Source organism: Danio aesculapii, chromosome 25 (assembly GCF_903798145.1).
Source record: "Danio aesculapii chromosome 25, fDanAes4.1, whole genome shotgun sequence".
Lineage (NCBI taxonomy): Eukaryota > Metazoa > Chordata > Actinopteri > Cypriniformes > Danionidae > Danio > Danio aesculapii.
Genome location: NC_079459.1, coordinates 37,274,377 through 37,302,114, shown reverse-complemented (window position 1 = coordinate 37,302,114; position 27,738 = coordinate 37,274,377). Strand labels below are relative to the sequence as shown.

At 39.0% G+C, this 27,738-nt stretch overlaps 1 protein-coding gene across 1 annotated transcript in view; it reads left to right on the top strand.

The window, feature by feature from the left end:
* The window catches only part of LOC130219460 (PDZ domain-containing RING finger protein 4), a 36,535-nt gene extending 20,192 nt beyond the window's left edge, over positions 1–16,343 (top strand). The window contains exons 3-9 of the mRNA XM_056451870.1: positions 1,638–1,740; positions 4,954–5,052; positions 7,517–7,579; positions 8,144–8,245; positions 10,164–10,265; positions 14,449–15,161; positions 15,241–16,343. Of these exons, the coding sequence (XP_056307845.1) occupies positions 1,638–1,740; positions 4,954–5,052; positions 7,517–7,579; positions 8,144–8,245; positions 10,164–10,265; positions 14,449–15,161; positions 15,241–15,625 (1,567 nt within the window). The 3' untranslated portion in view covers positions 15,626–16,343. The remainder of the gene's footprint in view (positions 1–1,637; positions 1,741–4,953; positions 5,053–7,516; positions 7,580–8,143; positions 8,246–10,163; positions 10,266–14,448; positions 15,162–15,240) is intronic.
* The last annotated feature ends 11,395 nt before the right edge of the window (positions 16,344–27,738 follow it).

The window sequence follows — 27,738 nt, the reverse complement described above, 5'->3', positions numbered from 1 at the left end:
TATATAGGTTAAACAGGGAAGCAGTTTTCAGGATGTGGAGTTCTAATAAGCCCAATGGAGGAGTGGGTGAATCTTGGTTGAAGCCTTGTTTATAGTCTAGATGGATAGACATATGTGTGAATGGATGAATATAGGGATATTTGGATGGATATATAACTATTGATAAATAGTTGGATGAATGAATGAATGAATTGATGGATAAATGGGTTGGTGGATATATAGATGGGTTGGTGGATTGACAAAATTTAAATTACACTTAATACACATGAATAAATGGATTTGATTGATTGGTTAATTGATTAATTAATTGATGGAGTGAAATTTTATTGATTAGAAGAATCACACAGGCGAAGCAGTGGTGCAGTAGGTAGTGCTGTCGCCTCACATCAAGAAGGTCGCTGGTTCGAGTCCCGGCTGGGTCAGTGTGTGTTTCTGTGTGGAGTTTGCATGTTCTCCCCGTGTTGGTGTGGGTTTCCTCCAGGGTGCTCCGGTTTCCCCACAGTCCAAACACATGCGCTACAGGTGAATTGGGTAGGCTAAATTGTCCATAGTGTATGAGTGTTAATTAGTGTGTATGGGTGTTTCCCAGAGATGGGTTGTGGCTGGAAGGGCATCAGCTGTGTAAAACATATGTTGGCTAAGTTGGCGGTTCATTCCGCTGTGGCGACCCCGGATTAATAAAGGGACTAAGCTGAAAAGAAAATGAACGAATGAATGAATCAAACAGATAAATGGATGGATGGATGGGTGGGTGGATGAATTAATGGATGGATGTATGAATGGGTTAATTAACAGATGGATGGATGGATGGATGGATTGATTAATTAATGGATGAATTGATGGATAGATGTATGGATGGGTAATTAACAGCTGGATGGATGGATGGATGGATGGATGGATGGATGGATGGATTAATTAATGGACGGATGGATGAATTAATGGATGGATGTAAGGATGGGTTAATTAACAGATGGATGGATGGACGGATGAATGGATTGGTTATTTAATGGACAGATGGATGATTTGATGGATGGATTAATGGATGGATGGATTGATTAATTAATGGACAGATGGATGGATTAATGGATGGATGGATAAATAACAGGTTGGATGGATGGACTGTTGTATTGATTGGTTGATGGATGGATGGATGGATGCATTGATTGATACATGAATGAGCTGATAAATTGATGGATGGATACCTGGTTGGATAGATGGATGGGTGGATGCACGGACTCATAAATGGATGGATTTGTACATTTGTGGGTGGATGGATGCATTCATGGGTTAATCAATAAATGGATGAATTTATATATTGATTTGACTGATGGATAGATAGATGGATGAAGGGATTGATAAATGGATGAACTGATGGATGGATGGACTCATGGATAAATAACTGTTAGGTTGGATGGATGGATGGATAAATGAGTGGATGAAGGATGGATGTATTAATATCAATGGAGAAATGGATTGATTGATATGCATATGAATGTCTGGAGTGAAAAAACCTGTTTTGCATTTCCTCTGTACTGTATAAAGTGCATTATATATATATTATATAACCGTATATTCTGTATAAAGTGTAGTGTAATTGACAGTAATGTGTGTGTGTGTGTGTGTGTGTGTGTGTTCAGTGGTCACTCTCTGCACACTCTGGATCAGGAATATTTGGAGGGCAGTGAGTTCCTCTCCAGTCTGCCGGCGGATGCGGAGCGCACTGAAGATTTTGAGTATGAGGTAAGTTTTCCTTTTACATGAATAATAATAATAATAATAATAATAATAATAATAATAATAATAATAATAATAATAATAATAATAATAATAATAATAATAATAATAATAATATAAATAATAATAATAATAATAATAATAATAATAAAATAAAATAAAAAAATTATAATTAAAAAAATATATAATAAAAAATAAACAAATAATAATAATAATAATAAATATAATAATAATAAATACAATAATAATAATAATAATAATAATAATAATAATAATAATAATAATAATGATAATAATAATAATAATAATAATAATAATAACAATAATAATAATAATAATAATAATAATAATAATAATAATAATAATAACAATAACAATAATAACAATAACAATAGTAATAATAACGTCCTGAAGCTTCACACTGATCTGAGACCTGTAGTAGAGACAGTCCTGCTAATAACAGCAGCATGATGAACACTCTTTAATGTACATCACTTTGGATGAAAGCGTCTGCTAAATGAATCAATGTAAGAATAGAGAATGCTCGTTTATACTCATGAAGAAAAACTCAAATGAGCAAAGCATTTCTAATATAAACCCGAAGCGTCTGGCTGTGTGAGGTGGTGTTCTCCTCATGGTAGATTTGCGTGTGTATTTGTTCTCCGTCTCATTAGCGCAGAGCAAATGTGATATATTAGACTGCTCTGAACGCTTCATTCCTGAGCTGTAATCCTGTTACTGTGGAGCGCTGCTGATTTCATGCCTCAAGAACTAAACGCAGGACTGACGCTTCAGCACTTAACACACACACACACACACACCACACAGAGAGAGAGAGAGAGAGAGAGAGAGAGAGAGAAATCTCTAGTAAATCAAACAGAAACACACAACAATAAGAAACACTTCCTTCAGACCTGACAGAACTGAGTTTATTGATCAGTGTTTTGATGTCTAATAGATGTTTGTTTTCATTTCAGTATGTGACAGGAGCTGTTGTGTTGTTGATAAAGTGGGCAGAGATGCACTATTTTAAATGCTCCAGAGGGCTGCAGTGCATTGACTATAGAGTTATGAGGGCATTTCACATCTAAAAACTCTTGATTTAAAAAAAAAAATACTAATAAACTTCATTGTTCAGAATGGGTGGTCACTTTAGTTGTGTTGCTGTATCACGTGAGTAGACCACTAGCTCAGGAAATAACCAAAGCACTTCAACAAGACATTTATTTATTTTATGATACGGTGTTCTGGTTTCTAAGAATGTAGTGTTCTGATTGGTTGCTTGGGAGTTACTCGGCAGGTGATAAGGGTGATCTGAGTAGTTGCTAGGGAGTTGCTACGCAGGTGATACAGTATTATGAGGGGTTGCTGGAGCGTTGCTATGCAGGTAAGTGGTGTTTAAGGTAAAAGGGTTTCTAAGTGGTTGTTAGGGAGTTGCTAGATAGGTGATGTGTGATCTTCTATTGTTTACAATGGTTTTGCCACAAATTTCAAAACTCCAATCTGGTGTCAATTTTCACTCGACACTGGAAACAGATCACTGGAGAGTCTGTGATAGAAGTAGTGACTGTATAGAGTTTTGTGTCCAGACCCTACTGAAAAATCCAGTTTAAACCAGCCTAAGCAGGTTGGTTGGTTTTAGCTGGTTGACCAGCCTGGTTTTAGAGGGGTTTTGGTCATTTCCAGGCTGGTTTCCAGCCATTTCCAGCCTGGTCTTAGCTGGTCAGGCTGGAAAATGACCAGCTAAATCCAGCTTGACCAGTCTGGTTTAAGCTGGACATAGCTGGTTTTGGCTTGTCATCACCAGCCTGGTCTTAGAGGGCTGATTTGAGCTGTTTTTTCAGTAGGGGAGTTTTGAAAATTGACATCAGGTTTCTAAAATTTGTAGTACAACAATTGTAAAAAACTGTAGGAGGTTGCTGTGGCGGTTTTGTGGTGTTCTGAGAGGTTCCAGGAGAGTTGCTATATTAAGGTGATATAATGTTCTGAGAGCTTGCTTTGGAGTCGCTAGGCAGGTGAAACTGTTTCAGAGTGGTTGATTAAGAATTGCTACGCAGGTGACATAGTAGTTGCTATGGAGGTGATACGGTGTTCCGAAAGGTTGCTAGGGAGTTGCTATGGAGGTGATATGGTGTTCTGCTAGGGAGTTGCTATGGAGATGATATGGTGTTCTGAAAGGTTGCTAGGGAGTTGCTCTGGAGGTGATATAGTGTTCTGAAAGGTTGCTAGTGAGTTGCTATGGAGGTGATATGGTGTTCTGAAAGGTTGCTAGGGAGTTGCTATGGAGGTGATATGGTGTTCTGCTAGGGAGTTGCTATGGAGGTGATATGGTGTTCTGAAAGGTTGCTAGGGAGTTGCTATGGAGGTGATATGGTGTTCTGCTAGGGAGTTGCTATGGAGGTGATATGGTGTTCTGCTAGGGAGTTGCTATGGAGATCATATGGTGTTCTGCTAGGGAGTTGCTATGGAGGTGATATGGTGTTCTGAAAGGTTGCTAGGGAGTTGCTATGGAGGTGATATGGTGTTCTGCTAGGGAGTTGCTATGGAGGTGATATGGTGTTCTGAAAGGTTGCTAGGGAGTTGCTATGGAGGTGATATGGTGTTCTGCTAGGGAGTTGCTATGGAGGTGATATGGTGTTCTGCTAGGGAGTTGCTATGGAGATCATATGGTGTTCTGCTAGGGAGTTGCTATGGAGGTGATATGGTGTTCTGAAAGGTTGCTAGGGAGTTGCTATGGAGGTGATATGGTGTTCTGCTAGGGAGTTGCTATGGAGGTGATATGGTGTTCTGAAAGGTTGCTAGGGAGTTGCTATGGAGGTGATATGGTGTTCTGAAAGGTTGCTAGGGAGTTGCTCTGGAGGTGATATGGTGTTCTGCTAGGGAGTTGCTATGGAGGTGATATGGTGTTCTGAAAGGTTGCTAGGGAGTTGCTCTGGAGGTGATATGGTGTTCTGCTAGGGAGTTGCTATGGAGGTGATATGGTGTTCTGAAAGGTTGCTAGTGAGTTGCTATGGAGGTGATATGGTGTTCTGAAAGGTTGCTAGGGAGTTGCTATTGTGTTCTGAGTGGTGGTTATTGTCAAGATTTTTGGTTTGTAAAACATATAGAAACCATTAGTGACGTGTGTGTGTGTGCGTGCGTGCGTGCATGTGTTTGCCTCTGTGTGTGTGTATGTGTGCGCTTCTGTGTATGTGCCTGTATGTGTGTGTGTGTCTGCAGGAGGTGGAGCTGTGCAGAGTGTGTCGTCAGGATAAGCTGGGCCTGACGCTGTGCTACAGGACTGATGATGAGGAAGAGTTCTCCATCTTCGTCACTGAGGTAACTCTGTTCACATTCAGCCTGTTATTAATAACACACAGATCATATGTACAGATATACAGCTCACAATATATGCGGCACAATGCCATCCCACCTTTAACTTTCAACAAATATATTAAGAGCAGCGTAATGTGTGTGGCTCGTCTTCATTAAAAGTCATGTCAGACTCATCAGGTCTCTGCGGCGGTGTGTGTGTGTGTGTGTGTGTGTGTGTGTGTGTGTACAGATCCATCAGTGCTCACAGGCTTATTAAAATCTCCACTGCATTAAATTGAAGAGCAGAGAGCCGTGTCTCGGTAATATTATCCCAGAGAAAAAGCTGTAGATTTGAGGAAACACACACTGTGAGAGACGCTCGGCTGCTGTATTTCAGCATTAGTAGACCCTCAGTTTAATAAATGATCATCATTATCAGACTCCAGCAGCGTCAGTCTGTGTGTCTCAAAGCAGATCTCGGAGAACCAGCAGATTAAACTGACCTGATGGAGACTGAGGAACTCTCTATAGAGGTTCACTCTGATTGGATGCAGTCAGACATACAGACGGACGTTGATTGGCTGATAAAACCTCTATAGAACACAAGTAAAACCCTTCACTCATTTATTTTATCCGGTGAAGAATGTAAAGTTTAACTTAAACGTGCAGCTCAAAGCTCTGAGATCTGCTTCTGTTGTCTGTAGGATTCACTCATTCAATCATTTTCCTTCAGCTTAGTCTGTTTATTCATCAGGGGTCGCCACAGCGGAATGCCCTTCCAGCTGCAACCCAGTACTGGGAAACACCCATACACACTCATTCAGACTTATACACTACGGCCAATTTAGTTCATCAGTTCCCCTATAGATAGACACTGTGCTGCCTGTAGAAAACATCTGATTGAATAGTTTCAACTTTTAAATATCATGTTAATCAGCAGAATTAATGGTAAACTACATTACCCATAATGCTTTGCAGGAAATGCACCAATCAGAGAGTTGCAGTGAGCAAACGTTTGCGTGAAGCACTTGCAATGATGTAAAGTTGAAATTCAAAATGATATATTCCTTTTTAAATATTAAAATTAAATGAGTTTATGCTTAAAACAATACAAAAAGGTAAGAATGTTATTTCCAGTTCAAGTGTTATCACTTAAATTTATTTTTTCAGTGAACAACACTTTATATCTTGTGTTTCTTTATTTAAGAATATTTAGAAAATATTAATAAAGCACAAGACAACAAATTCTGTTCAGGAAAAAGCTACGTGTAAATATTTGTACATACACAGCGGAGGTCCATAGAGGTGGCAGAATAGCCAGGGCGGCGGCCGCGACAATGCTCACACTCCATTCTCACGCATATGCTCTGGCGCAGCATGCGTGTGGTCACATAGCCCTTGCTGTGGCCGTCGCCAGCGCTGACGTGCACCTCTCACGAAATGTAACTACACGTCGCAATGATGCGTAGCGCAAACTCTGTGATTAGTGGGCTTGGTATCGCTGATGAGTGTGGGTGGGGGTGAGAGCCGCGTGAGTCAGATGCAGCGAGTGTTTACACGTGTCCTGTGAAGGAGCTCCAGATGGAAACTGTTGTTTTGTGTTTACCTTATGATTAAAGTTGTTGCACACCTCCCGGTTCCCTCCTCTGAATGAGCAACTTGTAGATTAAGGTATAGCATCAAAGAGCATAGAATCACCAAGAGGCGAAACTCACGTGTGATTTGGGAAACAGCCACTAGATGGCGCGGCAGCCATTTTGGAATGAAAATTCCAATAGAGCCACAGCATATTATGAGTCTGTAAAATAAACTGTTAAAGGTGCTGATGATTGTGATTGTAAGTGTTGTATTGTCGTCTCTCAGTTTGTATCTCAGCTTTAATGCGCTTTTAAAATAAATAAATAAAAAACAAAGCAGCTGCTTGCCATCACAGACAGCTGACCGCTTTCACTCCAAAATGGCGGAATCCGGGGCTGTTGCTGGGCGCTGCTGTTGCAATGGAACATTTTATTGAGTGTCGCCTCTTGGTCATTATTAGCTCTTTGGTAGCGCTCAGAAAAAACAAAACACCAGCGAAGAAACTCGACACAGAGCAGCGTCAACACAGCGCTGCCAGCTAGTGTTTCAGAAGTGTTATTGCAGAGCAACACAAACAGCACGCAGAACTATAAATGCACAGCTACGCGCAGGGCAGGTGATGTGGGTCAGCCGATCACTCGACGCATAAGTATAAACCCCCACTCATTAAATTTGATCAACTCTGGTGTTTTTTATTTTTATTTAGCTCCACATCATCGTTTGTAATGTAATCAGCACATATTTCCTGAACTGAACATATAAAAATATATATACTTTCAGAAAAACAAATGGAGAAATATGGTCTGTCACAGAGAAGCACGCGATTGGCTGGAGTCTCAAAGCATCAGCCAATCAGATTCAATCCAGCATAATTGTGAATGTCATCATTAATATTTGCTGTGGTTGTCAGGTGGAGCCGAACAGCATCGCGGGCCGAGACGGAAGAATCCGAGAAGGAGACCGAATACTACAGGTAAAACAGCAGGAGACCTACAGGACCTGAAGGAGAGCAGGGCACATGCTGTGTGTTCATCTGGAGGAACATATTAACTCAATAAAACAATCAAAAAAGAAAGAAAGATTCAGAAACATACACTTAAACAATCAGAGAGAGAATAAAATGTTTAAATCAGGGGTCTCCAAACTCAGTCCTGGAGGGCCGGTGTTCTGCAGAGTTTACCTCCAGCTTGCTTCAACACACCTGCCTGGAGGTTTCTAGTATGCCTACATACAGCTTGATTAGCTAGTTCAGGTGTGTTTAATTGGGGTTGAAGCTGAAATCTGCAGGTCACCGGCCCTCCAGGACCGAGTTTGGGCACCCCTGATTTAAATGCACAGATTGTTCTTCACAAATAAAGAGATTTTAAGTTAATTATTATGTGAATAATTAATTGAACTGACTAAAAATGATTGTCAAACATTATATATATATATTTAGATGCACTATTCTGAAGAAAAACATCCAGCTTTTGACCATTTGCTGTTTACTATATTGATGTAACACTGCGTCTGATTGGCTGATGGGTTTGATTGACAGATAAATGGGCGGGACATTCAGGACAGACAGGAAGCAGTGGGCGTTCTCTCCAATGAGGAGAGCAGGAATATCGTGCTGCTCGTGGCCAGACCAGATATACAGGTATAAAAACAACTGTGTGACATATGAATAATAATAACATTGACTATTCATTAATCAGAATATCCATTAGCAGTCAGTCTTTCTGTGCTATATGCTGACCGGTTAGTGTTAAGGTGTCACAATGAATAGATATGGATTATAATTATGGGTCGGGTTATTGATGAGCTAATATAGAGCATTATAATACACGTATAATATTCATATGATGTTTTGTAGACATGTAGATGCTTCAGCTTTAGTGAATATACTATAAATACAGTATTATTAGTAACGCTGTGCTGTAAACTCACACTGATGATATTAAACACACACATATGAGTCTAAATATGAGAATACACACACACACACACACTGAACGTGAGTTTTGATTTGGTGTGACAGATGATGAGTGTGTTTGATCTTTACGTGTTTAATTGACCTCATCATCTCCATATGTTAATATGGTCTGGGGTTTTTATTGGCTGTCATTATAGCTGATGTTCTGATGACTGTGTGTGTGTGTGCATGTATCTGTGTGTGTGTGTGCACGCATGCATGTGTGTGCTTGTATCTGTGAGAGTGTGTGAGTGTGTGTGTGCGTAGATGTGTGTGCATATATCTGTGTGTGTGTGTGTGTGTGTGCGCACGTATATCTGTGATTGGATGCATGTGTGTGTGCGTGTGTGTGTGTGTGTGTGTGTGTGCAATCATCTGTGTGCATAGATCTGTGTTTGTGCATGTGTGTGTATCTGAGAGTGTGCGTGTGTGTGTGCATGTGTGTGCACGTATCTATGTGTTTGGGATTGCATGCATGTGTGTGCGTGTATCTGTGAGAGTGTGTGTGTATGTATGTATGTGTGTGTGCATGCATGTGTGTGCATATATCTGTGTGTGTCTGCATGTGTGTGCACGTATCTATGTGTTTGGAATTCCATGTGTGTGTGTGTGTGTGTGCATATATCTGTGTGTATGTGCGTGTGTGTGTGTGTGTGTGTGTGTGTGTGTGCATGTATCTGTCTGTTTGTGATTGCATACATGCATGTGTGTGTCCGTGTGTGTGTGCAATTATCTGTGTGCATGTATCTGTGTTTGTGCGTGCACATGCATGCTTGTGCGTGTATCTGTGAGAGTGTGCGTGTGTGTGTGCGTGCAGGTGTGTGCATATTTCTGTGTGTGTCTGCATGTGTGTGCACGTATGTATGTGTTTGGGATTGCATGTGTGTGCAATCATCTGTGTGTGTGTGTGTGCACGCATACATGTGTGTGTGCACATGCATGTGTGTGCGTGTATCTGTGAGAGTGTGTGTGTATGTATGTGTGTGTGTGTGTGTGTGTGTGTGTGTGTGTGTGTGTGTGTGTGTGCACATATCTGTGTGTTTGTGATTGCATGCATGTGTGTGTGTGTACAATCATCTGTGTGCATGTATCTGTGTGTGCGTGTATCTGTGAGAGTGTGCATGTGTGTGCATATATCTGTGTGTGTCTGTATGCGTGCATGTGTGTGCGTGCAATTGTGTGTGTTTGTGTGTGTGTGTATTAAAAAGCAGCAGCTCCTTCATGAAGGAAACCTCATAGATGTGTCAGAGACTCCTGCAGCTCATATCTGACTGAGGAGACACACACACACACACACACACACACACACACACACACACACACACACACACACACACACACACACACACACGAGTCTATTAACAGCCTCATTTATGAATGACTGAACGACACCAGAGATTTGTCCAAGAGATATCTGCACACGGTCTGAGAGTGAACCCGGTCCAGCTCCATCAGCCAGAGCCAGACTCCCGTCTCCATGGTAACAGCGACAGATGCCGCAGAATCGGAGCAGATCTTCAGTGTTTGTGTTTTTAGATGAAGCTCAGTCAAACACACAGACGAGCAGCATGTGTGTGTGTGTGTGTGTGTTCTGTGTGTTCAGGAGGAGCCGTGGCTGGAGGACGAGCACAGTGAGTTTCTGGAGGAGCTGAAGATGGAGATGCTGGAGGAGCAGAGGAGAGAAGAAGAGGAGGAGGAGAAGAAGGTGAAGAGAAAACAATACCTGAACATCAGGATTAAACACACACACACACACACACACACACACACACACACACACACACACACAAACAAACACTCATTCTGCCTTGTTCTCTATTATGAATATCCAAGCCTTCATGAATTCATGTATATTTGCAGCAGGTGTCAGTCTTCAATATTGACCTTTTTCTGCAAATGCAGTCTAAAATATTAGGAGATTCGGCCTCCAAATATATCTATTCTTTAGGGATGGCTGACGTATCCTGACGATACAGTGTCGAGATCCCGAAGCGCAAGTGTTTTGAAACACTGCACCAAAGCATGATCCGAAACACCACATGACTAAGGTGATTGGAAACACCTGGGTCACGTGACTAAAGCACTGGACATTTAAGAAGCATTTTGAGACCTGGCGAATCTGCGTTTGACTGACAAGATTGGAAAATCATGTAGTCTAGGGCAGTGTTTCCCAACCCTGTTCCTGAAGGCACACCAACAGTCCACATTTTCCACCTCTCCCTAATCAAACACACCTGAATCACCTCATCATAACATTAGAAGAGACTCCAACACCTGAAGTTAATGGCTCAGAAAAGGGAGACATCCAAAATATGTACTGTTGGTGTGCCTCCAGGAACAGGGTTGGGAAACACTGGTCTAGTGGACCGAGCGTGTGCACTCAGTATCTGTGCTGCTAATGGCCTGAGTTTGAATCCAGACTTGTAGAAATATTCTGAAATCATGACTTATTTTAATAATGTTACTATTTATGACCAAAACAAGACAGATTTATTCACAAAGTGTTCATTCAGGTGTCAGACCAATGTTAAAACAAAACACGTAACAAGAACTGTAGGGCGATACTGCACAATTATTATCAATCTGATACCAAGTAAATACAGGGCCAGTATCGCTGATGCCGATACTTACACTTTAAAAAGCATGCACTTGAACCTATAAGTAGTTTTCTGTAGGGGAGAAAAGTGGGATGAATATATTGTGTGAAGAGTTGAATGCCCTCAAAGCAGCTATAATTAAATGTATTTGTTAAAACGCAGGACAAATTTTAAACACTTTTAAGCCAAATCTATTTGTTTTTATTGTAATGATCTGGATTTGCAAACACAAACTTATTACTAGAGAACAATGAAGTTTTCAACTTTCCTTCAGTCTGGGGTTTTTGTTCAGAAATAATAATATAATATCAAAGTAATTTCTCTTTTAGCACTTCTTCAATGTCTTTAAACAGATAAATGTCAAATAAATCTGCATTTTAAATACATATTAAATACATTTTAAAGACCACAAAATGATTACTGGTGAACAAGTGTTTTAAAGCTTTTTCAGTTTTGTTAATAATAACAATATAAAGTGTTTCTCTTTCATTAGACTCTTAACATTGCCTTATTTTATAAACAGAGTGCAAACAGTTGCTTGTATATAATGAGGGATATTCAGAAATGTTCATAATTGAAGTTTACGGTATTCAGTGGTGGCCAGATTTATTAGAGCGTCTGTATTCCCACCAGCTACAAAATCTTTTAAGTGTTTTTCAATCTTTTTATTACACTACATCAAGATATAACTGATTTACAACCATTTTATTAGCTGCTGAAAGTTTTCAATTCTGTAGGAATGGGTTTTAAACCACAGCGGTTCGAACTGTAGTTCTGCTGAATGACTAAAAGGTTATCAGTATTGATGGTAAAAAACTCTACATTTCTAGTCAAACCATTCTTCTGCTATCTTATACCAAAAACAGACATAAGGGCAGTGTTAATAGCTATAAATGTGGGAGAGCGCTGATATTATGGGATTGTATTGTATTGCAATATGAAGCAAATAAGTGTAATTCACAAAAGTAATTCACAAATACTTGATAATGAGATGATTTAATGACAATAATTCTCTATGGTTACAACTGAATTAATTACAAAATAATTCTGTATAAAATGATGAGATATGAAATAATAAAGCATATGATATAAACTGTACCCAGCTTAAATGTAAATTTAAAGTTACCAGAGGTAGAAGGAGAGACACAGGAGGAGGGAGAGAGAGACAAAGAGAGCAGGCCCAGAATTAGCCTGATTGCAGTAGAGTCAGAGAAGATAGACTCCAGAGGAGGAGAAGAGCAGAGGAGGAAAAGACAGGGCAGGAAAAGAGGCAGAGCAGCGCTTTACCACCTATTCTGTATCTTTCTTGACCATGTGACTAAAGCCCAAATGCTGAGATGTTCAAACTGACCAATCAACATGTGACCACATCGTAAAACCCCCAGAGTCCACACACCAGGCCCTGATCTCATCAGTATCTGCCTTTGGAGTCAGTATGGACCTTCTTAAGTCAAAAAGAGATGTTTTGTCATATAAACAAAAGCATATGATCATTTAGCCTCTTACAATTCTAAAATAGTTCATATAAATATAGCAGCTTTTAATGTGCTGACTATATAGACTATATTTAATCAGCCTGATGATGGAAGTAGTTCACCTATGACCAAGTTTCCTCTTCAATTGGCATTCACTGAAACTGATGTCCTATATAACTCAAATATTCATTTCACCACTGTAGGATATTTACCTGGATATTCATTGCCTCTCTGAAACGACTCGGCCAGTGCATGACCTCTGGCACTGCTGGGGGTCTGTCTGGAGGATTTGCCTCCTCTTCTCTCCTGTTTCGCAGCTCGCCGGTCTCTTTTTTTTGTGCTGTTGTATGTGTTTGTATAGACTTGTAGTGTTGCCACAGTATCGAATAGAATTTCTACAAACATGGCAGTTTGCAGTATTTTAATTTACCGCAGTAAAATAACTCCAAACAGCGCTCCTCTTTCTTTCCGTCATCTCAGAACAGCTAAAAGTGCTTGTGCTTTGGCTCTGCAGAGTCACGTGATGAAAGCACAACTATTAACAGCCGAGCAGGGAGCAACGGCGCATACGAGATATAAAAGGAGTGAGGTATTTAGAGACATGTCCACTCTTTTATGAAACAGGAGCAGTGTACTTTAGCGTAAATTAGATGAAATTTAAATGAAAGTATCGATCTCGGAAGGCTACTATTGATCCGATATCAGTACCAATGTTGGTATCGATACTATTGATATTAGGATCGATCCGCCCAGCCCTAAACAACAGAGCATTTAAAAACTGTAGCTGCACCACTCTGGATTTGAACCCATTACCGCTGCATGTTAGTCAGGATCTCTCACAGCTCCACTAAATCACTTCAAGCCTCAATTCTACAACATGGGGTTTAAGAGCTCAGCTTGCTCAACGGTTTCTTTGCTGAAGCTGTTCCAGAGTTGTACATAAAGTGGCCACGTGGTGTCACTGTAGAGACGGGTTTCCAAACATTTCGAAGCTTCGACAGATTTGCTTCGACTGTTTCAGTGTTATGAAGCCTCGCTTTACCCACCACTAGTATTTCTGAATGATTATCTTTATTGTGCAGCCATATATACACACGTGTGGTTTTGACCTGCACCTACTGGACATTTGAGGTACTGCACTATGTATGCGGTTCAGTTTTACTTTCGTTTCTTTCAGTGTACAGTCAAGAGTAACACACATGCAGATTATTTCATCACACTGAATCCATAAGTCTTCTATTTTTACTAAAGCTCTATTTTTAGTAGATATTCAAGGGTCATTTGATTATTATCGGCTTCACACCGCCTGTATTTTGTTCTCCAAACACATTAATATCTCTCGTATAACTCTCTATGCAAATTCTGTGGCGCTGCATGAATACGTTATCACGATTTATTCATTCACTCATTTTCCCTTCAGATTAGTCCCTTTATTGAGCAGGGGTCGCCACAGTGGAATGAACCGACAACTATTCCAGCATATGTTTTACACAGCGGATGCCCTTCCTGCAACCCAGTACTGGGAAACGGACTCATTCACACACACACACACTCATACACTATGGCCAGTTTAGTTGATCAACACCAACTGACCCAGCTGGGACTCGAACCAGTGACCTTCTTGCAGTGAGGCTACGGTGCTAACCACTGAGTCACCGTGTCGCCCTCACAATTTATTAATGCTTAGATATTTATACTGAAATACAAGTCCGAATGAAAGTCAGAAGCATTCTGCATTACTCCATCTCCTTAAAGAACACCTGAGCTCAGAAATCCTGTGTTAACCTGAGTAATCCTGCTGTGAATCCTCCTGCAGGCGAGAGCGGCTGGAGAAGAGTCCATCACTGCCTCCTGCTCCTACAGCCCTGAGCAGATCCTCCAGACTGACCCGTCAGAGAAGAGCGTCCTCTCCCAGATCCAGAAGCGTCTGTCTCGGTGTCTGCGTCCGGATCAGATCAGCCCGTCTGAGACTCCAGAAGCGGAGCGTTTCCAGCAGCTGCTGGAGCTGAAGTGCCAGATCCGAAACAGCGGCGAATACGACCTGCTGTACCGCAGATCCATCCAGTGCGGCGGCGCCGAGAACGAGCTGCGTTTGCTGAACCAGGAGCTGCGCAGCATCCAGATCCAGTGCCAGAACATCATGCAGCGCCACAAGACGGACTCCAAACTCCCAGAGATCCAGGAACATCCGGAGCGATCAGATAAGGACAGCTCCAGTGCGTATAACACGGCGGAGAGCTCCCGCAGTACACCCCTCGCCACAGAGAGATCTCCAGAACACAGAACGCTCAGCCGGCATCCAGAATCATCTATCAGGAGCGCCAGTCCGGATCACAGCAACCCGTCAGAGTCTCCGGACGAGATCTCCAGCAGGTCCCTGCACTCCAGGATCCCGGTGCATCAGTGCCGGAGCTACATGCAGATGATCCAGGAGCAGGCGGCGCTGGAGTTCGGGATGATCAACATGAGCGTCCCGCAGGAGGACAATAAGATGGAGTGGAAGGTGAAGGTGCGGAGCGATGGGACCAGGTACGTGCTGATTAAATGTGACGAATTCATTCGTCTGAAAGCACACTACTATATCTGTCTTCTCCTTCCTCCTCTGCAGGTACATCACCAAGCGTCCGGTGCGGGACCGTCTGCTGCGGGAGCGAGCGCTGAAGATTAAAGAGGAGCGCAGCGGAGGAATGACCACCGACGACGACACCATGAGCGAGATGAAGATGGGGAGATACTGGAGCAAAGAGGAGAGAAAACAGCAGCTCCTGCGGGCGAAGGAGCAGCGGCGGAGGAGAGAAATGATGCAGCGCGGCCGGACGGACACCCACAACACCTCCATCATGGAGATCAGCCAGCGCAGGAGCACCAAGAGGAGGAACAGGAGGATTCTGGACAGCTGGATCACCATTCAGGAGATGCTGAGCCACGGACACACAGCAGCAGCAGAGGGCGCCAGAGAGCACAGCGCCTTCCTCTCCGTCACCACCGTATGACTTTACCCGCCGGGTACGATCACTTCTGCCTCGTTCAATGCGGCACTTTTTATGACAGATGACTCTGATATTTTATATGTTTTCTATACGAGAGGTTCATTGCTTTGGGTTTTTATTTTTCATTTATTTATTTGTTGTTGTGCGATATTTCATGGATGGAGTAATTCACTCAAACTAATGATCTGACTTGCTTGTTCAATTTAAACCTGAATGACTTTCATTCATTCTCCTTCAGCTTAGTCCTTTATTCATCAGGGGTTGCCACAGCGGAATGAACCGCCAACTATTCCAGCATATGTTTTACACAGCGGCTGCCCTTCCAGCTGCAACCCAGTACTGGAAAACACCCATACACCCTCATTCACATGCACACTCATACACTACGGCTCATTTAGTTGATCAGTTCCCCTATAGCACATGTGTTTGGACTGTGGGGGAAACCGGAGCACCCGGAGGAAACCCACACCAACACGGTGAGAACATGCATGACTTTATTTGACGTAATTATTTTAGAGTTTGCTTTCAACACTCACAATTTCAACCCAGGCTCATTCTGAAAACATAGTCTGGGAGGTATGTATTTTTGCAGTTTTTGGTTTTCGCGAATCCGCGAGAGGCCGTTGTGTGTGCCTTTTTGGCTTCTCGTACGTCTCCCGCGAGTGCCGTTAGCGCCCGCGCTGTTCTCGCGTGAACCCACCAGAGGCCGCTGTTGAACGAACATCTGTCTGTCCGACTGGCTAAATGATTGACTGGGCGACCGGCCAATCCACCCTCCTCCTTCCCTGAACCCAACCGATTTTACTGATCGACCCGCCTGCCCTAAACCCAACCAACGATTTACAAAAGCCGTCCGGAAAAGGAAAAGCCCTCGTCCATTTTTTTTTTTTTTTACCACACTCTCACCCTGTTATGAACCTCTTCGCTTTATTTCTTGGATTCTGTTTTAGTCTTACCTGATTTCTGGAACCGCTCTTCCCCGGACTCGAACCCGGTCGTCGTGGTCAGCTCCTCTCTGCGTCTCGAGTCCGCCGACGCACAGGACGAGCTAACCGGACAAACTGGTTGTGGCGGGAAAGCCCTCCACACGAAGGTAAGCGGTCAGTCGGCGAGCGCTAAAGGAACGGCGTCATACCGCCCCACAGCGTTCACTTAAAAAACGAAATGCAGCCATACGCACCTCCGCCTACATAATTCGCGGCCTCCAGAAACGTCCACTGGACTACGTTTTCAGAATGAGCCTGGGTTGCACAATTTTAAAACTGAACTTTACTTTCTCTTATTTGCGATTAAAGATTGACGAACTATTTTAATGAACCCGTGCATTCGCTCGTTGTCTCACTAAAGTTTCAGTTTTGTGAAATGATCTTTCTGAAGATGTTCATTTGAGCTTCACATTATTTGTTTGCTCACTACATATTCAACTAGAAGAGTTATTTTCTGAAACTTTAACTTTGCGTTTGCTCACTATCGCCTCACTTTTGTCAAAAAAAGATCAGAAAATGTTTAAATTAAATTTGCGTTTGCTTATTTGCTCATAATATTTTTAAACTAATCAACACTTCATGCTTTATTTTGATGGGCCCTTAACACATTATCTTGAATTTACGTTACATTGCATCTAGATGCCAACTACTTCTCATTAGATTATAAGCAGACTGTTAGGTTAGGGTTAGTGTTAGTTGTCATGTACTTGAAAAGTCTCTTCTAGTCAGTTAAAAGTCTGTTGAAGGAGCAGTATCAGCAGATATTCAGCAGACAGTCTACTAATACTCAAATAAGTAATTGGCATGCAGTTGCAATGCAAATTTTAGTCGACAAAATGCACAATAGCGATTGTCAAAATAAAGTCTCACCAAACTTTCCTAAAGACTTGTTTTTTTCAGGAAATGTGATGTTAAATTTGTATTTGCTGGTTCAATTATTTCAAATTCATACTAGCTAAAGCCTGTTTTGTCAAAGACAGGAAAAAATGACTTTGCATTCGCTCTTTTCTCCACTAAAGGTTCAGTTTTGTCCATTTTTTTCAGGAATTTTCAATTTGAACATTGAAACTTTAGTGGAAAATTGAGTGAATGCACTTTTGTCAGAAAACTAAAATATCCAAGAGTTTACATTTGAACTTTGCATTTGCTTTTGAAGAAGGAAAGTCACTCAGGTTTGGATCAACATGAGGGCAAATACTGAGTTCAGTTAGAAGTGAATTACTTTCATAATGGCTTATTAATTTATTTTTGCTCACTGCATCTGAAGCAGCTCTCAGTAATGTTTACATCTCAGTGAGGAGAGAATCTGACAGCAGGTTCTGCCTTTAGTTAGCTTCTCTGAGTCTCAGTTCAGGAGATTGGAGGATTTTCAGAAACAACTACTGAACAACACCAGCTCTGAACAACTCCTGTGTAGCTCTACATAACCTACCTCAACCTCTGAGACACACACACACACACATTCTCTATCACTCACAGACATACATACAACCACACACTTACAAACACACATACACATTAATAAAAGTTTAATTAATAAATACATTTTTAAAAGAACGAAAAATAAAATGATAAATTAAATTAAGGATGAAAAATAGATTTCATGAACACAGAAACAAAAAGACACACACAAACACACTTCCAAAGGCCATAAAACCAGAAGAAACAATGATAATAATTTACACTGAAAATGAAAGTTTAAGTCTGAGAAAAGTCCACATTGTGAGACAGAATCTCAGAACTACAAGGGGAAAATGCCAGAATGTCCAGATGTAAAACTGGAATGAGAAATGTCTGAATGAGAAAAGTCAGAACTGCAAAGAAACACCAGAATGGTGGGGGGAAACTCTAAATTGCAGGATAAAAATGTCAGTATGGCAAGATGTAAATTCAGAATAACAAGGAGCAAAATGCAAGACTGTTGAAATGTAAATTATAGATTTAAAAAATCCCGAATTTCAAGATGTCAAATTTCAAGAAAAAAAATCAAGAATGTGAAACAACTTCAGATTTTCAAGAAAACAATGGAGAAACGTAAATTCTAGATTTCTAAAAGAAAAAAAAAAGGTCAACACAACAAAGTTTGTAATTTCAAGAGGGGAAAAATAATCTACAATGTAAAATTCTGAATTTTAAGGAAAAAAATCCAAAATGTTGAAACATAAATGTAGAATTTCTAGAAAAAATTCCAGCATGTCAAAACATTTGAATTTAAAGGAAAAATCCAGAATGAAGAGACGTAAATTCAGAACCTCAAGAAAAAAATGCAATACAAATACAAAACAACAAATAAAACCCAGAATGTTAAAACATAAATTCACAATTTTAAAATAATCCAGAATGCAAAACGTGAATTCAAGATTTCAAGAACAGAAATGTTGAAACATAAGATCTCAATGTTTAGAAAAAATTCCAGAATGGAGATTGAATATTTTGAATTTCAAGAAAAAGTATGTCGAAACGTAAATACAGAATTTCTAGAAAAATACATCGAATCTTGAGATTAAGAACACAAACTAAACAACAACAATAAAAGCCAGATTGTTAAAACATAAATTCAGAATTTAAAAAAATCCAGAATGCGAAACAAATTCAAGATTTCAAGAAAAAAAATACTCCAGAATGTTGAGATGTAAAGTCTGAATTTCATTACAAAAAATTACAAAAAATTCCAGAATGAAAAACGTAAATTCAGAAATTCAAGAAAACATTCCAGAATGAAAAAGAAAATCATAATTCAAAACAGTGATGAAAATAATTACATACACACATACATAAAGTCTCACACAAACACATGCACATACACATAAAGACACACACACACTTCCAAAGGCCAAATAAAACGAGAAAAGAACACTGATTTGACCAGCGAATGCGAGTGTATTGGTGAAAGCTGAAATGATGTAAAACCAAAATAAGTGTGTGGGGTTTAATCACTGCATCAGTTCTGGTTAATTCTCTGATAGCTGTAAACACACACACACACACACACACACACACACGCACACACTTCCTCTGGTATAAATGCTTCCTAAACCAACAGTACTGTACTCTTTCAGTTCTTCAGTGAGGATTTCAGAGTTTGCTTTATTGCTGTAAAGCAGCGCAGCGGTTGTAGATTTGTAAATGTGTGTGTTCTGTGTTTCTAGTCTGATTTGAAGAGCCCGTAGTCGTCTCTCTGGACCAGCTGAATGTGTGGTCATTGTGATATTTTGACATTAATAAACATATTCTTCAAGTCTCCGGTGTCATTAATGAGTCTCTCGCTTGCAGAATAGTAAGAAGTGCAGTCTAGTTTCTGTAAGTTAAAGTGTCGCTTTACATTACATGTTAGCACAAACTAATACACAGATCTTATATTACACACACATTCTGCAGATTTCACCTATTAGGTAATAGCAAGAATACTGTGTGTGTGTGTGTGTGTGTGTGTCTTTAAATGCAAATTAGATGATTCTCCCCGCCCTCTTTCACAAGTGGGCGGAGTCTTTACAGCCTGAGCCACAGATACTGCACTCTCATCAGTTTATACTGCTGATTCTTGGTTTTTAGCTTTGTTTCTTGTTTCACAAACACATATAACTTACCAAAATAAGTTTATATACACATTTATGTTATCCTTAGTGAAGAAATTGTCAACATATGAGTGTACAAATGTTCATTGATTTCAGATGATGAGTATTGAGTATTGTGATTCTCAGATAGAAAGCAAAAACACTGTCTCTTTAAATGCTAATTAGTTAGAAACAGCTCATTTGCATATAAAGTTTTTAGTCTTTACAGCCTGAGCCTCAGATACTGCAGTCTGCTCAGTTTATACTCCTGATTCAGGACTTTCTGAGCATTATATCTTGTCTCAGAATTAAGTAAAACTTACTAAAAATGATTTTATATCCACACATTAACAAACTATGTTACTCTAAATAACATCAGTAGAGAAAAAGTCACAATAAAAGTGCACTAATGTCATTTACCTTATAACAGATATGTCAGAATAAAAGACATTTATTCTGGGCTGTATTTATTTAAATAAATCATAGAATAAGTGCACATATTGAATTAAAAACAATGGTGATTATTGAGTATTTTGGTCAATCTGTGATTCTCAGAAAGCAAACACACACACACACACACACACACACACACACACACACACACACACACACACACACACACACACACACACACACACACACACACACACACATATGTGTCTCTTTAAATGCAAATGATTTGCTTCTCCCTGCCCGGTTTTTAAAAGTAGGCGGAGTCTTTACAGCCTGAGCCTCAGATACTGCAGTCTGCTGTTTATACTGCTGATTCAGGACTTTCTGAACTTTATATCTTTGCAGATTTGTCTCAGAATTAAGTAAAACTTACAAAAAAGGATTTTACATACACACAATAACAAAGCTACTCTAAAAAAAACCCCAATGGTGATTATTGAGTATTTTGGTCAAACTGTGATTCTCAGATAGAAAGCAAAAACACTACAAATATATATGTGTGTGTCTCTTTAAATGCAAATGATTTGCTTCTCCCTACCCAGATTTCAAAAGTAGGCGGAGTCTTTACAGCCTGAGCCTCAGATACTGCAGTCTGCTGTTTATACTGCTGTTTCAGGACTTTCTGAGCTTTATATCTTTGCAGATTTTTCTCAGAATTAAGTAAAACTTACAAAAATGATTGTATATACGCACACAAATATATGTTGTTCTAAATAACCTTATTGAAGAACATGCCAAAATATTACAAAATAGTACTAATGTCATTTATCATAACAGACGTCAGAATAACTCAGAATAAAACACTTATTCTGAGCTTTACTTGTTAAAATAAATCATAGATTAAGTGCTGATGTCAATTAGAAAATGCACATTATTGAGTACTTTGGTCAAACTATGATTCTCAGATAGAAAGCAGAAACATTACATATGTATGTGTGTGTGTCTTTAAATGCAAATGAGTTGTTTCTTCTCACCCACTTTCCAAAAGTCTTTACAGCCTGAGCCTCAGATACTGCAGCCTGCTCAGTTTATACTCATGATTCAGGACTTTCAGAGCCTTAAATCTGTAGATTTGTCTCAGAATTAAGTAAAAGTTACAAAAAATTATTTTATATACACACAATAACAAAGCTACTCTAAAAAAACAATGGTGAATATTGAGTATTCTGGTCAAACTGTGATTCTCAGATAGAAAGCAAAACACTACATATATATATGTGTGTGTGTGTCTCTTTAAATGCAAATGATTTGCTCCCTGTCCCGTTTTCAAAAGTAGGCGGAGTCTTTACAGCCTGAGTCTCAGATACTGCAGTCTGCTGTTAATACTGCTGATTCAGGACTTTCTGGGTTTGTATCTTTGCAGATTTTTTCATGCTCAAACTTACAAAAATGATTTTTTATACACACAGATACAGAAGTGTTACTCAGATTAGCCTTAGTAATGAAAATGTCATCTATCATCGCTGATGTATTTATGTGAGAATAAACTACTCCTATTCTGAGCTGTACTTATTCAAATAAATCATGTCAGTGCTGATTATGAATGTGTTTCTGTCTGAAATGATGAAAGTCTTCATATTGTCAAGTGCTTTGCAGGATAATGGAAGATAATAAGTATTTCAGATGAGGATTAATGCTCCAGTGGAGTGTTTGAATGTGTGATCCTGCAGTTTGCGATTGATCAGAATCCTCCAGCGCAGATAAACTCTCTCGTTAGCAGATGATGATTAGCTCTGTACGTCTGCTAATGATCTGCTGCCGCTGCTGTCACTTCGCATATTTATGGAGCAGATGATCTTTGATATGCTAATCCAAGAGCAGTAATGTCTCTCTGAGTGGCCGGACGCTCATTATTATGCAGATCAGCAGAGCTCTTCATTATCTGCAGAACACACACACACATACAGCTGGAGCTTTTGGACTGCTTATCAATCAGTTTTTACCGCAACATCGTGGAAACCCAATGGCTAGGCCGACCTCAATGTCCAACGTCCAATCTAAAATGAACCAAATATCACTGTCCAGTGATGTTGTAGCTTGATGTTGTGTGAAGGTTACCAATATGACGCCTATCAGATGTTGGATTTTGGTTTTCATATCTGACGGATAAATGTCAGTATCTGACGTCAATATGACGTTGGTTTAAGATGTTGCCTCGGTGTTTGTATTTTGGTCACTTTTCAACAACCTAAAATCAACCAAATATCAATGTTCAATGATGTTGTAGATTGATGTTGTGTGAAGGTTACCAATATGATGCTTATCAGATGTTGGATGTTGGTTGTCATACCTGACGAATAAATGTCAGTATCTGACATCAATGTAACGTTGGTTTAAGATGTTAGCTTGATATTAGATTTTGGTCACTATTCAACACAACCTAAAATCAACCAAATATCAACGTCCAGTGATGTTGTAGCTTGATGTTGTGTGGAGGTTACCAATATGACGTCTATGAGACCTTGGATTTTGGTTGCCATACCTGACGAATAAATGTCAGTATCTGACGTCAATGTAACGTTGGTTTAAGATGTTGCCTCTGCATTTGTATTTTGGTCACTTTTCAACACAACCTAAAATCAACCAAATATCAACGATGTTGTAGATTGACGTTGTGTGAAGGTTACCAATATGACGCCTATCAGATGTTGGATGTTGGTTGTCATACCTGACGAATAAATGTCAGTATCTGACGTCAATGTAACGTTGGTTTAAGATGTTAGCTTGATATTAGATTTTGGTCACTATTCAACACAACCTAAAATCAACCAAATATCAACGTCCAATGATGTTGTAGCTTGATGTTGTGTGGAGGTTACCAATATGACGTCTATGAGACCTTGGATTTTGGTTTTCATACCTGACGGATAAATGTCAGTATCTGACGTCAATGTAACGTTGGTTTAAGATGTTGCCTCGATGTTTGTATTTTGGTCACTTTTCAACACAACCTAAAATCAACCAAATATCAATGTTCAATGATGTTGTAGATTGACGTTGTGGGAAGGTTACCAATATGACGCCTATCAGATGTTGGATTTTGGTTGCCATACCTGACGAATAAATGTCAGTATCTGACGTCAATGTAACGTTGGTTTAAGATGTTAGCTTGATATTAGATTTTGGTCACTTTTCAACACAACCTAAAATCAACCAAATATCAACGTCCAATGATGTTGTAGCTTGATGTTGTGTGGAGGTTACCAATATGACGTCTATGAGACCTTGGATTTTGGTTTCCATATCTGATGAATAAATGTCAGTATCTGACGTCAATGTAACGTTTGTTTAAGATGTTGCCTCGATGTTGGATTTTGGTCAATTTCCAACACAACCTAAAATCAACCAAATATCAATGTTTAATAATGTTACAGCTTGACGTTGTGTGGGCGTTACCACTATGACGTCTATCAGATGTTGGATTTTGGTTTCCATACCTGATGAATGAATGTCAGTATTTGGTCAACATGATGTTGGATTTTGGTCACTTTCCAACACAACCTAAAATCATTATTGGACGCCAAAATAACGTTGTCCTTAGACGCTGGCTAGACACTGAATTTTGGTCACCAGACATCACGACCTAAATCTAACCTTATATTACAGTTGTTCTCAGTGTCTTTGGTGCATTTCTCATGACACGGTTTACATTTACACAACAGTTCATGCATTTCTCTAAACAGTCAGTCATTTATGCACATCACAGTAGCAGTGTCTCATTCCTTCCAACAGATTGCCAATGCTTTTGGACATGCATCATCTGCTTTCACACGACTCTCTGCTGTTTATAACATCATCATCTGCTTATGTCATGTCAGTCAAAATGAACTAAACTAGTGAATGGTGAACAGTCATTTCCATATTAAACTAACAGTGCTCATTTCATTACGGGAGTCATTACATACACAAATGTTGAACTAGCTGTCAAAACCTGTCAAGCTATAATTTCATTAAAAAATGTAAATCTTTATTTTCCTGAAAATGTCTTCTAAACTGAACAGTTTGATGAATGATTCACAGACCTGTGTGTGTTGTAGGTTCAGTTCCGATATGTACTGCAGTATTGTGCACAGCTCTACACAAAGGAAGTCTATATTTGTTGTAAATAAGGGTGTGTTTATTCTTCTGCACAATGCTGTCAATAAATTAGAATAGTGAAGAGCATCTGCAGTAAACATGTGAAACACTCATATTCAGCGTCTTGTACTCAGATACCTCACTAAACGCAGAGATATCTAACTTTACTGTAGTCTTCAAAAGGCTGTGCTAATAGTATACAGTGCTGTCTTGAGCATTTTAAAGAGGTGTCACCATAATCTGACTGTTTTACATTGAATAAATGTAGAGAGTAAACGGTCATGATGAGAACACGACAGCCATCTGATTATCCTGTTCATAAACGATGGTGTCAGGACTCTTCATCTTGATGACACTCACACTTTCATTGACATCAACACTTGCTTTAGAGGAATGAGCTCTCCATTTTGAGCAAGAGACACGCTTTTGCAGGTTATCAGCTGGGTTTTGCAGTTTTGCCAATTGTTTTGAGAAATGCATCGACTGATGTGCAAATGTGAATAGTGTTGGGAGAAATGCACCAAAGCCACAGAGAAAAACTGTAATGTATTTATGTTATATGCCTGCTGGGAAAACTCCAGAACTTGTTTATTTACAATTGTACTTGAGTATTTTATGTCAAATCATAAAAGATGAAGAAAAATAATTAAATATACATTTATGGAATTAGAATTACAAGGAGAAAAAAAGACAAAAACTCAAAAAAAAAATTGCAAAAAAAATAAAATAAATTTATTTGCTTAATTTGTTTTCATAAATTTTACATTTTTTAACATTTATAATTTTATTAATATAGTTTCTGTAAAAAGGGAAGTAAACAAGAAAGAAAGAAAGAAAGAAAGAATTTCTATACATAATTTTCATCCAACAAAATAAGCTGTTTAAAGTATAAACGCTGTTATTTATGATCATTGATATGGTTGTTTATACTATTCAGCATTTCAGTCAGTAAACTGAATACTGTTATTGGCCATTTATTAAATAATAATAGCAGTCTGAGATCTGCTGGAGGAACACAGGAGTGTGAAATCATGATCAAAATAAAAGAGTAAGACAGAACATTTAGCAGGATTATTTATGAGGTATGAAACTGTGTTGGGTAAAAATAATGATATATTAATATATTACAATTTTAAGCCAATCTAGCTTATTAAAATAATGATAATAACATTACACCACACATTTCACATTAACTATAGGAAACTAAACTTTTAGCTACTTTTTTATGGTAACATTGCATTGATGTAATATCTCTTTTTCCCCAGAGTTGGGAATGTGTGTGTGTGCGTGTGTGTGTGTGTGTGTGTGAACTGTGCTGAAAGAGAAACAGAGCTTCATCTGAAGGCTGATGTTAGTATTAAAGATGGAAATGACTCTGAGTTCTGCCTTTGATTTCAGATGCAGAAACACAATAACTCATATTTCATATTCAGCCCTGAGGACAGCAGCCTGCGGAGGACACACACGCACGCACACACACACACACGCACGCACACGCACACACACACACATTACAGCAGAAAAGGCATGTATTATTCTTAAATGATGTAAATGAGGCAGAAGTGCGGCGGCAGCAGATTGGGAATGTTTGGCTGATGAAGTGAAAGTGGATTAAAGTGATCTGAGTGAGTGAAAGAGTGATCTCATCTGTAAGCCTATAAAGGAGGACAGGAGACGGTAAACACATTTCCTCATTTAGCATAATTACACTGTCAATGTGACCGCTGGAAAGAGGAACACATATCTATATAAATGTAGAACAAGAGAATTAATGATCAGAAAATGAAAGTTCTGGGAGAAGTCCAGACTGTGAGAGAGAAACACAGAAATACAGGGGATAAATGGCAGAATGTTGAGCTGTAAAAGTGGAAAGAGAAAACTCTGAATGGTGAGAAGAACAGTCAGAATAACAGAGAAAATAATCATGCCAGAATTGTGGGGGTAAAACTATCATTTGGAAGATAAAAAATGTCCGAATGGCGAGATATAAACTCAGATTTCAAGAAAATTATGCAAAATGTTGAGACGTAAATTATAGATTTACAAACATTCAGAATGATAAGATGTCTAATTTCAGAAAAAATATCCAGAATGTGAAACAAAACGTTTCTAGAAAACTGTTCTAATTTCTTGAAAACAATGGCAGAATGTCAAAACCTAAATTCGAGATGTCTAGAAAAAAACATCCAGAATGTCAAGAGGGAAGTTTATAATTCCAAAAGAGAAAAAAACGTGAAAAACTAAAACTCAGAATTTCTAGAAAAAAAAACAGAATGTCGACAGGATTTCAGGATTTCAGAATATTGTCAGAATGTTGAGACATAAATGGATCATTTTAAGAAAAAATTCAAGAATGCTGAAATTTAAATTCAAAATTTCAAAAAAAGAAACAAAAAAAATCCAGCTTATCAACACAAATTCAGAATATCAAGAGGAAAAATCCAGAATGTTGACACAAAAATGCAGAATTTCAAGAAAAAATGCTACAATGTTCAAATAGAAAAACAGAATTTCAAGAAAAGAAATTCCAGAATGCTGACATGTGAATTCAAAATTTCAAGAAAAAATAATGTCAAAATCAGTAAATGTGAATTTCAAGAAAAAAAAGTCCAAATGTTGCAACGTAAATTTATAATTTCATAAAAAAGACAATCCAGAATGCCAAAACAGATGAATTCAGAATTTCAGAATATCCAAAATGAGAACTTCAAGAAGAAAAATCCAGAATGCCAAGCGTAAATTCAGAATATCAAGAAGAGAAAAATTCAGAATGTTGACACAAAAATTCAGAATTTAGAAAAAAAAAGATCGGAAACCCATGAATTCAGAATTTTAAGGAAAAAAAATTCCAAAATGTCGACACAGAAATTCAGAATTTCAAGATAAAAATGCAGAATGTTAAAACATAAATTCAGAATTTTAATTAAAAAAAATGCCAAGTTTTTGAAATTTAAGTTTAGAAATTAAAAATATATATATTTAAGAATAAATTAAGAAAAAATATGAGAATGCTGTAAAAGGTCCAAACGTAAACTCAGATTTTTAA